An 18,553-nucleotide genomic window follows, 5' to 3' on the forward strand; every position below is an offset into this window, starting at 1 on the left:
GTAAGTGCATGCAACATGGACAGGATGCAAAACTACCAGCATTACAGGTACAGCTGAATCGAGCAGCAAGGCTTAGGTAAAAAAATATCCAGAGCCAAACAGTTAAAAATGCAAAGTCACTGCATTTGAGGAGATGTGGCGGTGGGGGGGTAGAGAAAATGCAGTGAGGCAAAACAGCGACAATGTCTCCATCTGTGTGCTCTACGGGCATCTTCCCCATAACAGCCATCTGCTGCCAGGATCAATGTCACACCGAGGCACAATCTCACCGTCTTCTCAACTGTGAAACTTCATTTAACTTGTTTTCGGCAACAGAGATCAGCCACATTAAAAATCAGCTTGTGTTCCGTATGAAGGGCATGATGTCTGACCACACACACTTTAGGAAAGACCTCTACACACCAAACAATTACATTTCATTTACTGAAATGTGTCCGATAGCCTATTTAAAATAACACAGTATGATGAAAAATCTTAAACGGCAAGAATCAACATAAAGCAACAAGGAACAAAGGGACAATGGAAGTAACTGGGTTTATGGTTTAAATGAATAAACAGAAACAAAAAAACAAACATTAACTGAAATTGTTTTATTTCAAAATATGAAAAAAAATACAAATATAAAGTAAGACAATGTTTTAATTAATGATGAACAGAACGATTAATGGAGTGGGAAGGAAGGGGAGGAAAGCTAAGGAGGGTGACCATGATAAGTCTCTGAGAATGAAGCAGTGCATTCTGGGATCAATTCATCAGGACCTCCATCTGCACCAGCCTGGCATTGGTGTCCCCTGCCATGCGGTATGGAATCATGCCTGCGAATGTGATCAATGCCCTGGCCTGACTGCGCAGCTGCTGCAAAGCACAGAAAGATCAAGGAATGAATCAAAACCAGGCACCACAACACAACCACCACTTACCTACTGTTACATGAAGGTTAAAAGGATAGACTTTGGCATTTATGGCACTTATGTTGTACAATGGCTCTAGTAATACATAATTATTATCATTAGCAGACATCATTGCAATATCACCCAAACAACCACATGTTCAATGTACATGCTGCCTTTATAATCATTATGATCTCTTCCTGATCAAACCATCTGCGTCACACTTGCCCCTCCCCTCACCGAATCTCGGTCCTCCGGGGGCCGGTGTGGCCTGCCAGGTGTTCCTGCTGGCGCCCCCTTCAGGCGCTTGTACTGCGTGAACAAGATGTTCATGGTGGCCAGAAGCACCTCTGACAAATTGTGGCGCACCTATAAAAAGGACATAAGGTGAAAATGGGTTAAATAATCTTGGAAGTATTGATTATTATCATTAAATTAACACAAACATAGGCACCAAAGCAAACCACAGAAATTAGTCAAAATGAAAAAATGAATTCTAACCTCATCGCTGAAGTTACGGAATGCTGCTACCCTTTCCTCCACACTGTCCTGACTAAGCGGAACCAGCTTCAACCTCTCAATCACCTGAGAATGAGTGATAACAAGACCAAGGGATGAGCTGACACAGGATTAAAAAGGGCAAATGTTAATGATCTAATTAACATTTGCTCTGCAGAGACACTATGGAAAAGCCCACAAGATAGTTACATCATAGGCCTGGTCAATGTGGCCAGCATGGTACTCATCAAAGAAAGTCATGAGGTCCAACAAAAGGTAGAAGGTGCTGTCCACAGACTTTTCTCCTGCAATGCCATTGGCTCGATACCTGCGGTCATAAAAAAATGTGGGATTTTAACAGTTTTAATTTTTAACAAGCTTTGGAACTGTGAACTGCTACGATTCTTAACGATGAGCAACAAAAAAATCTCACCTTTCTGCAATAGCCAAGGCCATGTTCTTTAGACGTTCCTTGTTAGACTGTGGAGCGCTGATCTGGGAGATGACGGGACTTAGCAGCTTGTTAATCAACTCCAAAACCTTGTCTGGGTTCTGGCAATAAATAAGTAAATAACATAACATAATTGACAACCAGCCAGCTTCCTCCACAGGTTCAGACCATTTTCTCTCAGGATGATTAATTCAAATCCCCTCCTGTACCTTTGCAAGTTCATAGAGTTTCACAGACTCTTCAAAGAGCCCCTTGTTCTCTGCTTCGGAGGCCACCTTCGTGATAATAGCCCGCGTGTCCCCGGCAAACTTGTCAATCACTCCAGGCTGTGGAACCCATACAAAATGCTTATTAATCCAGCATTCTGGTTTCTTTGATTGGTTCCTGACAAAGGAACATTCTTTACCTGGGTCACGCTCAAAAAGAACAGTGCAATTTTTTCAAATCCAACTGACAATAGTGAATTGAAGGGAGTACAATGGCGATAAATGAAATGTGTTAAGCTTTAGATGGGATGGAACTGGCAGAAAAAACACTGCGGGTACTGCTGAGGGAAGTAGGTAGATAACAGGGATGGGCACAAAAGGCCCCCAACGCTACCTTTCTACTGCCGTCCTTCTCCAGCCTTCCCAGCAGCATATCAAACTGTTGACAGAGGGAGATAAAACACAGCCGCAGAAATAGATTAATTAAAGCACACAAAGTGAATATTTTGAAATGTTTGTACACACCTCTCGACTGTCAATGACTAGTTCACTGACGCAGCGCATGAACATGTTCTCGCCTTGACTGTCCTTTTCATTCCTGCAAGTGGATATTAAAAAAATTATTAGAATAGGACATTCTAGAGATTGTAAACTTGAAAATCTAATTTTTTATTATTATTAGGGTTAGTTTTCTTGAAAACATATAAGTTCACATGAAAAAGACTGAAAATAATGCATGGTGCATTGAATGGATGCTTATGAATGCATATGATTGCCACATTAGTCCAAGTGTTTCCACCATTTAAAGATCACAAGTGACCAGTATAGGGTCTTGCCTGAGGAAGTAGAAGTACTGGAGAGCCTCTCGAGGGTCAGTGGACTCAAACTTTCGAGTATAGAGCATAAGCAGCCGGATGAAGTTCAGCCTCCGGACCATCGGAGGGTCTCCTGCCTCCTGACTCACTAGAAACAAACACAAATTTATCCTAATCCATATGAATGCCACAGACCAGAGATGAATAAAACTTGATAGGGCAAAATGCAAAATTCGTGCATCTCTCCTCGGCCAAGTTAACAACCGCATCATACACTCACACAGCTGTGCACTTTGTCCCGATGACTTGAGCAGCAGCTTCAGTTGATACAGCACCAGGGCCACGTGCACGGCGTGGCTGCGCAGACGTTCCACTCGGAATAGGAACGCTATGGCAGCCTCAAACTGAGACGTGAGGAACAGTACTTGGAAGTACAAGAAGGGCTGCTGGCTTGCAGAGAAATGAGACTCACCTGATGGGAAACAGAACGAAGAAATAAAAATACCAAATGTTAATACATAATAAAACATAAAAAAGCTCCTATATATAAACAGCAGAGCATTAAACTGCATTTAAATATTGGAAAGTAGAGCAGTAGCAAAGGATAAAAAAAAAAATTCCACCCTCTACATATTTAACAAGCCACATTACAACAGAGAAATAGGACCTACAAAACTGAATTCTCTCGACTGTGAAGTGATTAAAAGGTCTGGTTTAAATAATCCGCTCTGCTTTAAGATGAAAGTTTAAAACTGTGCTCATACAGGCAGCAAAAAAAGACTTTTGCATAAAAGTTAATGGCTCAGCTGCTCTAAAAAGCTTTTTTCCCCCTGTGACCCCCCCCTTAAATCTCTGAACCAGGCTGTTAAAAGCAGGACTGAGATAAGACTGTGACTCATCACTCAGGTACAAAAGACAAATTAAAATAATTTAAGTATTATTAAAAAAATTATAAATTAAAAAGGCAGAAACCTTAAGCCCCTCAGACCGCACAGTCAGTCACTTATCTCTCACTGGCAGATTTGAAAGGGGGGCATGAGGGCTTTTGCAACATCAACTCATTTGCTGCCAAGCTCTATGGGCTTGTTGTAGGCCTGTTTCATTATAGCTCTCCTCATCCCTTCCTAAACTTAACCCTGACCAACAGCTCAAACCGTCAGCTCACCGTAGTCTTCTAGCAACTGCTTCTGCAATTGGGCTAGAGTCAGCCGGTCCTGTGGGGAACTGCTGCTGCCGCAGTCATCGTCGAAACAGACCTGGTTGAGCTGAAGTGACAGCATTACAGGGTCAGAGTCATGCCACCAAACACACAGACCATACAAAATCAGTGCACTCAAAAGCACAGGTGTCTCCTTACTTTCAGCCACAGGTAATCTTCCGTCTTGTCGGCCACCTCTCCGTGGTTGTCGGCGATGTCACACTTGCCGATGAGGCAGTAGACTGCACGCTTGTAGGGGTCTGCGCTGTTCCTCAACACGCGCCGGTAGTGTAGCCGCAGTTTGTTCTCAGTGGCTGGTGCCAGACTACAGCACATAGAGACATAACGTAACTAATAATTCTATGAGCCTATATATAATATTTTATAATAATATATTTTGTTTGTGTAAAAGAATACAGACTTCTACTTTTGTTTCAGTACAGCCATTTTATATATCAAAACCGTTACATTTTGGATTAAATATTGTACACTTGTTTTATTGTCTAGCCGTCATGGTGTAATCGCAGCAAAGTAAATCGAACTGAAAGTGCAATGGTGTGTTCTGGTTTTCTCACCGCCGGTCCGGGCTGTTCATGTACTCCTGGAACCAGATCTTAAAGTCTCCGAGCTGATGCTGGGCTCTATTCACAACCTGCATGGCGGCAGACAGGTCCCCGCAGCGCAGGCAATAGTAGATCAAAGCCCAGACAGAGTGACCCTCCACCTCGCCATCCTGCAGGTAAACACGTGCTGTGAATGGCCACTGAACCTACATTAATGTAACTGTGTAGCATGAGTTCACTTTTCGAAATCATCTACTCCTACTTGCCATATGGCGAGTGCTGTGCTTCTCACAATTTAGGTTCGGTGAGCTATGGGTACCTGCATGCCTGGCAGAGGGCCGGGCAGCTTGATGTTGAGGAAGCTGTGCACAAGCTGATAGGTGCCTGGGACTCCACCCAGCTGGGCCTGATGCAGGTTCCCAAACACAGTCACCATGGTGTAGTTCTTATAGCTGGGGGGACAAAAACAAAAAAGGCTCAGCCATGTTGCTTAACGGATTTTGCAAAAATCTCAGTGCCCCCCCTACACTCCTGCTCCTCTCACCTGTTCTCCAGGAACTGCAGTGCCCGCCGAACAAAGGCCATCTGCATGTCCACGGACACCCGGCTCTTCAGCGTGTCCTTTGCTGGGACTAGCAGGACGTCAGTCATCTGTTTCACCATCAGCCACATGTCTGATACATTCTACACACAAACACACACAGGTTACAGACAGACACACGGTAAGAACTTACTGCTGAAGAGCACATCCTACCTTATCATCCAGACTGTCGGCCACAGAAGCGCACAAGTCCCCGAGGTTGGGCTGGATGTGTCCGTTGACAATTTTCTCATTAAACACATAGATCTGTTATAGAAAGGAAGCTGGGATCATTGTGGGGGAGGGGCAGAAAGTCACTGGCAGCAGCTAAGCCATGAGGGCTCTAGGTCCCCCATGACACGCTACGACCAGGAATTAAAATAATGGAAGATAAAAAACAAAACAAAAACAATCAAAATGCTGAAGAGGTCTTCAAAGAAGAGGACAAAGACCAGGAAGAAGACACCACATGCGATATGGCGACACATGGTGCTGAGATAGAGGAAATAATTTTTTTTTATTTTACTTTTAGAGCTAAAGAGAGCAAACGAGGCGCAACTGCTACTCAGCACAAAGGCAGCAGGACAAATATCCCAGTGTGCACTCTGGCATCCAATCAATCTGTAGATCAATTTGAGAATTGCATAACATGACCCAATTACACCACCCACTGGTCAAGAGCACAAATGAATTTTGGTTGAACCAGAGCAACCTGGTTTATTTAAATCCTCCAATTACTAACAGTGAAAGTAACCTTGAGCAGCGAGACAGTACAGAGGGTCCCTCATCTATGGATAGTGTGTGTGTGTGCAGGTTTTTGGGGCGACCTTTTAATGGACACTATAGGAGGAGCCTTTATTATCGGTTGACTGGCCTCACGGGATATGCAGTCTGTTTATACCACTAAACCAGGACACCCACCTGTCTGCCGTAGGCTACCTCCACACTGTCCAGGGCACTGCGTCCAGGAGCACCAACATCACTCACAAAGCTGGGCTGCAAAACAAAATTCATTTCATTCCGACTGATAATTCAGAGAATAACTGGTCCTGCTGATCTAGGACATTTTAAGTTAAGAATGATGGGAAAAAAAATTATGTTGAATGATTTGATTAAGCATCAAGAGCCATTTTAGAAGAAAGTCTGTTTCCAGGAAAGCCACCAAGATAGCTCAGACTTATTAGGACATCAGCAGCCCTGGAGCTTCACAAATCTGTGAATCACAGCAGAACCGATGCAGGGGGGTAAGGTCCGGGGGGCATATTTCAGTTTGCCAAAAGGCATGTAGGGAGCTTATACCAAAATGGGACAGAATAGTGTAGTATGAACTGGTAAAAGTTAACTGCTAAAACCTGGTATAGGTGCATATAACTGAGGAAGCATTGCCGGGGCAAAAGTGGCCCAAAAGGTCGAAGAAGATTGAAGACAGTATAGTTGAAGAGGAAGGAGTGGATTCATACACAGTTTTTCCATTTAAATATTCACTCTCATTTCATTCATTGCAAAATTATTTCTAAAGGTTAAACTCTTCTTTGTGAGCATCGAAATGTCCGCTTGTAGCAGTGTGGCGAATCTCAGCTCCTTAATCCAGTCAAAGTAATTCAAATGTAATAGCTAATGTAGCATAAAATCTATTGTGCAGAATGGCGTGCTCGCTTGAATGCGCACCTTCTATTGTATATTGTGTACACAAACCCCTGGGCAAAAACACATTTACTGGGAGAATTTACTTGGAGAAAAAACATGGCGTTCTGCTAATGATAAGCTGAAGAAACCAAACCTTTATGTAAAATGGGAGTTAAAAAAAAGGAAAAAAATACGCTTTATTGTTCAACATACAGCAGTGACATTCAGACACAATTTTTATTTGAATAGAATTTGTAAGTAATGAGAGACCGAGTAATTAAGGAGATCAAGACAAAGAGAGCAATGGACAGAAATGAAGAAGAAAAAGAGAGTATGAAGAAGAAAAAGAGTGACAGACTGAGCCGCAAGGGCGGGGCAATGGGGGATGCTCCCGGCATGTGGAGTGAACAGCAGGTCACACATGGAAAATTTAACTGCTGCTTAATAATTAAAAGGTGAAAAACCCATATCCAGCGTGGACTTGTTCACTATTTATGTATTCAAAATGGTCTCATGTGTTCAGAGTAACTTTCGGCTCAGCCATGATGCAGGTTTACATTCTAATTCTACAGCATGAGAAGCAGGGAGGCTTATGATACCATGGGACCAAAGAGAGCAGTGTTCGGTTTCCCTCTGCATTATTAAAAACTGAAGGGACTTTAATACGCTGCACCTTTAACATAAATTAAGTTTCTCTTTCTTCATTTTTTCCCCTTCTAACGTCTCTCTTTGAGCTAGAAAAAGAAGGTTCTAAGATGTCGGTGGTACGGTGTGTAGGTGTGCAGTGCTGCATGTGCTTGGCAGTGCCTCAGACCTCCACATCCTGGCTGAAGTCCAGGGCATCTTCCCCAGCTCCCAGCAGAGTGTGCAGCACTCTCTGCTTCACCTGCTCCCACTGCACCAGCATGGACTCCCGGTGGTATTCCTCCGCCAGCAGGAACGTCTGCGAGAGGAAGAGGTTCATTGGTGATGGGGGGGTTTATTTGCATATTCAGAGCCCGGATTAATAAAGGTGATGCAAGGATACAGGAGTAACAATGAGGGGATAAAACAGCTAATAATTAGGTTTCAGACCCTGTCAACCTCCCAGTTGAAACCACACAGTGAGGGGCTCTCTGGGACCACCCATCAAAAGTGGGTCTGGCCAACTGCAGCTTCGGCCCAGATGAAAGTGTGACACTAAGTGGGTCTGCAGTCTTGGCTGCTACCAATTTAGCACACAATTGAATCTAGAGACCATTGTCTATTTTCCCCTGTCCCCATGGAGGAGGAAGCGATAATTGAAAGTGTTCCTAATTAAACCCGTTCTGAGCCTCAGCAGAGGAAAGGGTCTCAGCAAAGGCTGAGCAAGGGTAATATTAGCACAAGGAGAGAGAGTCGGAGGAACAGAAAAACTAGTGCAATATCTAATGGTCAAGTTGTTCAGTTAAATTTTATTGTAGTTCTCATTTCAAAAGACTTCTCAGAATTTCTCAAGCGCTTTCGCTGGGTCAGTTTAGCTCAACCCACCCAATAAGAAGCCATTATCCTGTCTGAAAGATTGCATTCTGCCTGATTGGTCATTCTGGATGGGTGGGGCAGACGCCACAGCACTGGGTCAGGAAGTTGGATGGCGGAATTGGGAATTAGAGCTGTAATCAGAGATAAAACGAGGGACGGGATGGTATTGACCCACCTGGGCTCCATGCTGCCCTAAGAGCAAGATAACAAGGGAGGCCTTTCTATTCTTACCCCCGTGATGGTGCTGGAGAGGAACCAGGGTCTAATGGGTATTGAACTGAGGGAGGGGGTTAAGGACCGGAGAAAAAGGGTGCGATAAGGGCGTGAAAGATAAGGCTGAGGACCCCTTTAAGGGTAATGGATGTTTATAAATGAGATAAATAAATTAAAAAAATACTTGATATCAAGTAAGGCTGCATATATAAATATATAAGAGATGGAGAGAGCACATGTGCGAGAGAGAGAGAAGAAGAGATGGACTCACCCTGCGACGCGACTCCTCGATGGCCGAAAGCAGGGCATTGTCCCTCTCGTTCTTCAGAAAGCCCTGTGAGGGGAAGATGGCCGAAGGTTGAGTCTCACTGCAACCTACTTTCCACCCCAGCACCCACGCAGCTCTCCCCCTCCTGCAGGATCACTCCTGCCCCCACAGGCAATCAGTGCAGAATTACTATCATTATCACCAGCGCTGCTGAAAAACGCTCACTCCCACTCCCCACACAGCAACCTGGGCTGAGCCAAGATGGCGGCACTATGCTTATTTCACCAAGGAAGGTCCAGGTCTGTGCAAGAGACTTCCAGAACGTTCCAAATGGTTTTGCTGGAATTATTTGCATTTGAGACACGCCCTTTGCTGCATACAAACCTTGCATGATGCAAAAGCACCAGTCAGCTGCAAATTTCACAATTTAATGAAAACATAACGGAAACATATCCTGGGCATAACCAATTCATCCTTCACATTTTTATTTCCCATCAAAAGGAACACATTTCTGAGGGGCAACAACGCCCTTCAGCTTCAGATTATCCTCGGCTCCAAAACGTTCACATAGAGCCACCGCAGAAACCGGAGGAGTCTAACTGCGTAGCAAGAAATACGCAATACAGAAGGTCTTCTAAATGCTTGTATTTTGTGTTTGAGGTCACTGCACTGCAGGCTACACATATTTGGTTTTATATACAGCTGATGAAGTGAAAATGCTCCTTTACAGGGTAAAGTATGAATATAGGAGCAATAAGCTCACACAGCGAGTGCAGGCGTGCGAGTTGCTGCTACTGCCTGAAGAAAAAGGGAAAACGCTTCACCATGAAAAAGAGCACAACCACCCTCAGAGACAGCCGCACACTGGCATGAACTGCCAGTGTGGGTCGGTGGACAGGAATACACATATACACACACCACACACAGTCTGGGTAAGGCTCTGACAGACATGTCTGACAAGAGGGTGGGGGTGGTTTGTACTTGAGGAGGGTAACATGTAACTGGGTGGGGCTGACTTGGCTCAGTGCGTCTAGCATACACACACGCACAACTGCACAAAAAGCTAACCACACATAGATCAGTGCCCCCAGTAAACCTGTGTGTGCTGAGCCAAAAGAATGGAGATGTCACTGCCACCCCTCGCCACAGACCGGTTCCGCCTTTCAGGGTCTCACCCCCATCCTCCTCACACCACGCCCAAATCTCACCGTCACACACTTTACAAGACCCAGGCAGTGCAAAATGACAACGCAGATTTCTCGAAGCCCTCCCCCACTCAGAAACGGCTGAAACCCTCGCCCGATTCGTTACATCACGCCACCAGCCCACGCGTCATCTGACTTTGATGGACAGCTGGAAATCAGGATTCATTCACAGGACAATGGTAACTGTGATTGGAAATAAGGCGCGGTGAAGCAGCGGGCCACGGCCGCCCTCGCCGGAGATTCGGCTGCATTCTGTTCATCGGGGGGGAAAAAAAGATGGAGATGGAGGCCAGTCTTTCTGCTTTCTGTCCATTTCATTTATTGCTCAGTCACTGTGCTCGTTCCCATTCCTTTGGTTGGAGGTGGGAAGAGCGCCCCCCTCAGGGCCAGCAGGTGCCACTACAGCAGCGTCAACCCAGTTTGTGCCACAGGAAATGGCAATCTGGCTATTTTAAAAGTATAAAAAGTCAGATAACAACTCAGCAGAGACGTTCCAAACATATAGAGGATAATAATTAGCAGAACAATGTGAGTGTATGAGTTGCACTCCAGAGCACCCCAACACGATTAAAAGGAAAATGTGCTTGTCTGACGCATCCCGCCCTCATTATTAATTTATTTTTTTGCTAAAGAAAATTTACATCATGTTATACATCCTCATTAATTTTAAATTGATTAAAGGATCAAAAGTAACGCAGAAAAAAAAAAAAAAAAAAAAACATGGCAGCTTTTGAAATAAAGAACAAGCCCCATGGATGACTATAATATAGCTGGTCTCTCGTTTTCTGGAACATTCACAGCATGCTGCTACATGCGGCAGGTTACATGCCGCTAAATGCATTTGATGAGACAGAGAGAGGGTTTTCTTTTCGGGGGAGGAGGGGGGGAGGGGGGGCACTCCTCGTCACTGCTGAAGCGGGCGAACATACATGTTTCAGGGAACATACATGTGCCCGGTCCATACTCCAGATGTCATGCAGTTTAGAAAAAAAGTACATTATGTATTACACAGTTTAATTTGGCATTAGGTATTATTAGAAATCATTACACCAATAGACAGATTATAAAATGCAGTATATTTCAGATAAAAATATATTACACATTATATATGCCTTCCCACAGTCATGAAGCTTGAATACCATATATCAACATGCATGTTTCATTTTTTTAAGCACATTGATGATTATTGCATAGACTGTTATATGCAGCAGATGATCCAGAAAGCAACCTGCACAAATCCTTTCAGAAATCTTCACAGAGGTAACAAAAGACTGACTCTTATAGATCCAGAGATCTGGCTTTTTTTTTTCTTTCTTACAATGAGTCAGGGACAAGGAACCCCACCCTAACCTCTCCACTTCCTGTATGTGGGACAGTCATACATGACCATCGCTGCCCACATATTCCCACAACATGCACACATGACTGTAGAGATAGTAGAGAACATGCATTAAATGGGTTACAGAGGCGTCTGAAGAATGTGTGCATATGAACGTGTGTGTGTGTGTGTGTGCATACATAAGTGAGAGTATAGTGTGTGTGTGTGTGTGTGTGTGTGTGTGTGTGTGTGTGTAAGTAGTAGAATGTATGTGGAGCCGATACTCACTCATGCTGTGGATTTACCCGGCATCTAAAGCAGGGAGATGCTCCCAACAGGAGCGCAAAGCCGGGCCATCCCCGATTCCAACCATTTTCAGACTCGCACCTGGCACGGGCCGTACTCGGTCGGCCTGTCTGCTGCCCACTCCCACCCTGAGTGAGCAAGTATCTGAACCAGATATGTGCCAGAAGAAGTGTGACTAGCAGCCGTTTTTATTGTAGGACGGGGAGCGTACCATCTCCTTCCTGAGACAAGGGGGGGGATGAGGGACGAGGAGTCGTCGATTATTCAGCCACTGCTGCTCTCCATCACCCTGCCCCCCACCCACACATTCCCAACATCCTCCTCTTTCAGACTCACTCCTTTCTTAATACTTCTCTGCATCCTTCCATTCGCCCCCTCCCCTAGGCCAATGCAATTATGGTAATGGATCCCCCCCCCTCCCCTTGATGGCTTCCGACATCCTGTCCAGAAATTGGGCTAATAATCCTCTTAAGAGTCATGTTTAGTTAATGAGAGGAGTGCAGGGCTATGCAGGGGCGTGCAGTCAGCTGCGCAGCCAGAGGCAGCACATGCACAGCTATTCCACCCCATGCTGCATTCATCCACGAGGGGAGATGGGGGAGCAAGAAAGATGGAAGAAAGCGGGACAGAAAAAGAGAAAAAAAAGCCAACCCCTGCCTATTGACATCCATTTGTTCCTGTTTCTCCATCTTTGTCTGCATGTTTATCTTTTCTCCCTTTGTTCTACGTCTATCTTCTCCTTTTCTTAGTCTACTATCTACCCCCACCCATGCTTGGCCCGTCCATTCTTTCTGCATAAACTACACATGTACAGACCAGACATAACCTATCCAAAGCATCCTCTGATGAAGAAAAAGCATGATGTATTCTGAAAAACTGTGTACAACACGATCAATAATGCTCTTGTTCAACGTCACATACAGATGCACAAAGAACTGTCCAGAAAAAAAGCACACTGTCGCAAAATCACCTTCAGAAGACACACACAGGGTGCTCAGTATTCTACACAGTTCAATCTGACAAGTGACAAGACAATGGCTTTGTAGATAATGTTCAGAAAATCAGTCAATTGTGAGCATTTTTACATTCGCCGTCCTTGTCCTATTCTATACGTTTCATAAGCATACGTTCATGCTTATGAGTCTGTGCTTAAAAAATTTTTTTTTCTCTAATGACTTTCTGGTATAATGTATGGTTAAAAATGTTTTAGATGTTCAACAGACGCTCTTCAAAATAAAACATTTGCTCGATTAATGGAATTGCTCAGCAGTGTGGCAGCACTACCCAGCATTATCATGACTTTCGCCAGGTTATCCTACATTTTCACCTCAATGCAGGGTTTCAAAGCACAGGGAGGGACATTTCAGCTGCGTTTTAGAAGCTTGTGCCAATTACAAAGACAAATATAGCCATCACTGGGAGACAGCATGGAGAAAGAAGAATTTGAGAACAGGAATCTGTACCAACAGCAGAGCCTCGCGTTCAGCCATTACAGCCGGAGACTGTCTGAAGGTGCAGCGGAGTCGGATCAGATGACTGGTGACTATTTAGCTCAGCCTCAGCACTCAAACAAAGCCAGAAAAAAAGGGCCTTTCCTGCCAGGCGATAAGTGCACTTCCCGTAAGAGGGCAGCTCTGGCAGGCCGAGGAGAGGGAGTAGTGGCCATCAGAAAACAAGATGATGAGGGTGCGTGGGGGGCGGGGAATCGATATGCTGTTCTGATGAGTCGACAGGGCCCATCCCCACATACACAACACAGCACACAACGCAGTTATGAAATATGACCAGCACATCTACTTATCCAGCCACACTGCACGCCGCTGGCAATCTTCTGCACAGCAGACTGAACCACCAATGGCGGGCAAGCTGGCCATTTCCATGGAAGATTGGGTGGTGTTTAGAGTGAAGCATTTATCTGCATCATGGGTGTGGTGATTGGCTGTTTCAACATTGAATGAGACACGCATCAGTTCTGAATAGAGTGTAGGAAGATGGCAACATGCTTTTCACAAGCTATGAGCAAAACTCAAACCTAGGATGTTTAACAATTATATTGACTACTTTGGCAATTTATGTGTATTTTTGCACTGTACAAGTACAATAGACCCTCTCAGAGTAAAGCCTACTCTAATAATACCCTGATAATAACTGAATGACAATCATTGTTTTCAATATATTTTTAGTAGATAAGGTTAGGTAGGAAGAAAAAGATCTCAAATAGAATGAGTAGTAAAGACTGAGAAGAAAGCTGAATTTAAATAAGAAATGCCATTTCCCATCCAATCTGTGCCCGTTCTGTCACTCATTTGCTCTCTGAATCCATTCAGCATTTTAGGATGGGCACTGCCTCGCTGCAGAAAAGTAAAAAAAAAATCACTTATCTAGACTGGCAGCAGCATTTACTTATTAACTGTGCTGACCCATCCCCCACCGACCGCCTGGACAAAATGCATCAGGCCAGGTGCAGCGCTCCAGCAGAATGGAACCAGTGTGGAGAACAGGCCATCCCCAGCAACTGAGATGGGTCCACCAACCGCAGCCCTGCTCTTCATGCTCAGGGATGGGAAGGAACGTTTGTACTTGTACAGGAAAAAAACATTTATATCTATTGTTATGTAATTCTAAAAAAAACAAAAAAAACAATAATGAAACACAAACTTATTCTTGTGAGAACCACCCATATATTGAAATCATTGATTTAAAAGAATGGTTTTATTTACAGCTTAAACTCAGTTAAACAGTATTTCAACATTAACCATCACCCATAATACTTCATCATAGAAGATTAAATCCAGATGTTGGAATAACCATTTACATCACACCTCTATTAAAACGAGGAAACCACTAGTCTCTTCTTATTATCCACTGACAGCAAATCCTCAGTGGGAAGGGGCTACACTGCCACCATGTGCTTACAGACAGAATAACGAATAATGTTCTAATGGAATATTCTGGTCAAAATATGCAATAATCAGAAACAGAGATCCTTTACACCTGAATTATGACAAAGACACTACATCCTATTAAAGCATCCGGGCCAGTGGTTGGCCTAGCGGGTAAGGAGAACAGACCCGTATTTGGAATGTTGCCCGTCCCCACACACTGCTCACTAAGGTGATTGTATAAAATGCAGGACACATTGACAATCACTTCACAAACAATCAAGCACAAAGTACCTCTCACCATACAAAATCTTGCTTTGTTAATAAGGAGTGCTAACTTTATACATTATATCATATATTACAATGCACATAGCAAATTAGACTTTTTTTTTTGACCTTGAAGGATCTTTCCTTAAAACTTGCAATATTGGGACATGAGTATGCTAGACTGCTATACTTTTGGAGCATGTTTTAATTGCTGAATTACTAGTAGTCAGTAGACTACATCCAAATGTATTAAAGCACAGAGCACAATCAAAGCTTAAGTATGAATTAATTGCAACATGGATCCATTACAGAATAACCCTAAAACTTTGTCTTTACTGCTACCTTGTGGCTACAGTAGGTTATTGTCCCTGAATGCCAGGTTGACTGAAAGTTGCATCCCAACAATTTTATGGGCTTGGCTAAATTCCATATGATGTTTTGGGATATACACTATGAATAATCGATGGGCTCTACATAGCTCCTTGTCAAGATGCCTTTCTTTTGATCAGTTAAGATGTAGCGTTTTTCAACATATGCGAGGGAATCTGATGAAAGCAGCGTTAATACCAAAGCACACAGAAAATCGGAATAATCAGTGGTGTGCACACAGAGGTGACCCACCTGTATGTCAGTGTCCTTCACTGGCTCCAGTGGTTCAAAGGTAGTTGCAGCGCTTAAGCTCTCCAGACGCTGGGAAATATGGAAGATGTCAAGCCCTCTGGAGCCGAGTAAAATGGAGCTAAAGTTCAAACACAATAAGGTGAAAATACTTCAATACTCTGACTTTGGTTTGAAAATAAAAAGAAGATTTTTACAATTACATACAGTGTTGACATTTCTGTCTTTTTGTGGTTAACAGTGTTGGTCAGAAAATTAAGACTTCCAGCTGCATATTAAACCTTGTGGCCAGTATAAGGTATCAGTATTCAGTCAATAAATGTAAATATGGAGCAAGTTAAATATCTGCTTCTCTATACATTTACATTTATATGGCATTTAGCAGACGCCCTTTTCCAGAGCAGCAATGAAGCAACTCTGGGTTAAGTGTCTTGCTCAGGGTCACAATGGTAGTAAGTGGGGTTTAAACTTGTGACTGTGCTCTTCTGGTTCATAGGCAAGTGTCACCCACCCTAATACATGCTTAGTTATCTAACAAACTATGCCTATATACATACGCATTCAAATAAAAATGTGTTTGTCACACTGAAGTTTCATCTTATCTACGAGATTCGTTAACATGTTATAATTGTGCTGTAATATTGTAGCCCCCTCGTCGAGGATAATGGATGTGCATCACTCACGCTTTGACATCTGCTGTGTCTTGAGATGTCCGGGTCAGAGTCCGGGACCTGAGCCTCTCTCCAGCCTGCTGGATCTCCTGCAGGTTTCGCTCCACATGCGGCAGCTCGGAGATGGCCTCGGTCTCCGCCGCAAGCTGCTCCGCCTGCTGCAGGAGCTCCCCGAATCCCTCCGCGTCCATGGACAAAACTGCGGGAGAGAACGCCGCGTGTTACTACGACTGGCGCGGTTACTTAAAAAAACTGAGCCAGGACAAAGTTCACAGAGCATCGTTAAAAGTCAACTTAACATAACTTAGTTTAGACATGTTAACATGGAAAATGCTTCCGTGTGTCGGGAATACTGTGAATATGTCTCGCATGACAGCTAGCAACAACTTCCAGTCTGCTCGATACTGTTAGCACTCGGGCTAACGCCGCTGCCATGAGGCGACCACGACGTCAGAGCGCCACAGAACTGGAACGGCAGCAAAACGTTGCCTGTCTGGAAGGTTGAAACCGGTCGCACGCCAACTTACGAGCGCGTCCCGTCCGGTGTTTAAAGTATCGGCGGTTTCAGTGGATTCTTCCTACAATCCCGTGCGCTTCTCCCGGTTCCAGAGCAGGTGCGACCTCATTGGCTGACGTTGTCCCGCGAGAGCGCGCGAGATTTCAGCGAAACTTTATTTAAACCCCGTTTATGTGGAGGCGACAGAAGACAATCTATTGTACGTGGGTGTTTCTGTTACATAAAAAACAGCAGTAACTATATAAATTATTTTCACTATGGTTATGAAAAGATGCACAAATACACAGTATAGGCACAGTCCAGAATACACAGTATAGGCACAGTCCAGAATATTGCTGGACTGGTATTTATTAAAGTTTAGTCAAGATATTGTTTTGAAACCAATGACATTTTTGGATGACAGTATAAATAGTCACACCTTTTGTCCTCCTGGTCACATTTTACTTGGTGGGTTTGACTGCTTATAAAGCACAAGGGGTGAAATGAAATCCATTTTTTGGTTTCACTTTTTTGTGAAGTCGTTTCTAATTCGTCTGATATTGTAGAGAACTGCAGGCAACATACCCACTTATCCTACATCTGTTGTAGGGCATGGTATGGTGTCATAATCATTAAAATAGATGACTCTAGACATGGAATTCCTTTAAAAAAAATCAAAAGACCCAGGTATCCCTGTAGATCTGTTTTATCCATCTTCTTCTTTCCAACACAATGGCCTTCCTTATTGGTCATTTCCTTCAGTACCTTTTAAATTTCCTGTGTCATAAATAACTCAAGCGTAGACTTTATTCTATTAGCATGTGAGGGCTCCTCTCTCTCTGATGGCCAACATACAACAACAACATTTATTTCTTTTATAAAAATCACGTACAGTATGGCTCAATGGGCTTTGACAGGCCCCAGAGTTGACACCCCCCACAAACCCAATCTGCACACAAGGAAAATATGTACTAAAAAGTAAAAAAAGGGGAGTAACCCTGGGAAGGAGTGAGTCAGAGAGGAAATGAACAGTATTTACAAATGTCTAGCCTGTGTTTGGCCCAATGTATGTCTGAGAATTGGAATACTTGTTGCTTTGAAGCATGTACATGTGTGTTTTTGAAGTCCTTTTGTGTGTGGAAAATGCAATACTTTGACCCATTGCAACACTGAAACTGGCAGTGTTGTAATTGTCACCAGGAAGACCACAGGTGGTATACATTTAATTAAAACACACATAATTTAACAAAACCCATGTCATTTTCAGGCAATTATATGAAAAAAGTTATGACGTATTAACTTCTGAAAGACATGAAAATATCACTGAAGACAACACAAGGGTTTATATAAGATTGCATTAAATGTTGAGTCAATATAATATTCTGTTCCTTTAACACCAGTTCATTGTGTGACGTCAGCTTGAGTTATAAATGTTAACACAACTGATCATTTACATTTGTGACATTTGGCAGAAGCCTTTATCCAGAGAGTGCTTCTGTGTTACCATCAATGAAGAAATCAGTTCTGGGACAAACACACTGCTCCCCGGGCACCTGTCATTGCTGCCCACTGCTCACCATGGGTGAAGGTTAAAAGCAGAGGACACATTTTACCATGTCACCGTGTGCTGTGCTGCAGTGTTTCACTTTCATGAATACAAACCATTTTATTTTCTTGGTTGTAGCTGTACTTATATAAGTCAGACTATAAGAAAGTTATAAGTCAGTCAATTATAAGTATTGTCTAAAAAGTAGGGGTGTTAGAAAATATCAATACAGCAACATATCATGATATTTGACGTGGTGATATTGTATCAATAAAGGGACAAAAATCGGTATATCTGTATACAAATATGTTTGTGAAGATTCTCAGTCATCCAGGTGAATTTGTCTGAAAGTTGAGTCATGGCAACTAGACTTTCCTTAATGTAGAGACATTTCATTCTGCATTAACAAAACTGTCAATCTGAGGGAAGTTGTATC

The 18,553-nt window shown here is 43.4% G+C and overlaps 1 protein-coding gene across 2 annotated transcripts; it reads right to left on the minus strand.

Annotated features, from left to right (window-relative positions):
• Window positions 1-575: 575 nt before the first annotated feature.
• Window positions 576-16,715, minus strand: nup93 (nucleoporin 93). Of its 2 annotated transcripts, XM_028958324.1 has the most exons (22): window positions 16,603-16,715; window positions 16,088-16,274; window positions 15,408-15,525; window positions 8,812-8,874; window positions 7,642-7,770; window positions 6,123-6,197; window positions 5,376-5,468; window positions 5,166-5,305; window positions 4,941-5,073; window positions 4,634-4,791; window positions 4,218-4,383; window positions 4,026-4,125; window positions 3,141-3,332; window positions 2,882-3,008; window positions 2,571-2,643; window positions 2,440-2,484; window positions 2,049-2,165; window positions 1,822-1,940; window positions 1,599-1,716; window positions 1,392-1,475; window positions 1,131-1,259; window positions 576-855 (listed from the first exon to the last, which is right to left on the minus strand). In XM_028958324.1, the coding sequence occupies exons 2-22, from the start codon at window positions 16,264-16,266 to the stop codon at window positions 745-747; spliced, it is 2,469 nt and encodes an 822-aa protein (XP_028814157.1). In that variant the 5' UTR covers window positions 16,267-16,274; window positions 16,603-16,715; the 3' UTR covers window positions 576-744. The 2 variants fall into 2 exon arrangements, with proteins under 2 accessions (XP_028814157.1, XP_028814158.1); XM_028958325.1 differs by lacking the exons at window positions 15,408-15,525; window positions 16,088-16,274; window positions 16,603-16,715 and adding an exon at window positions 11,620-11,781.
• Window positions 16,716-18,553: the final 1,838 nt, after the last annotated feature.

This window comes from Denticeps clupeoides, chromosome 17 (genome assembly GCF_900700375.1).
Source record: "Denticeps clupeoides chromosome 17, fDenClu1.1, whole genome shotgun sequence".
NCBI classification, from domain to species: Eukaryota; Metazoa; Chordata; class Actinopteri; order Clupeiformes; family Denticipitidae; genus Denticeps; species Denticeps clupeoides.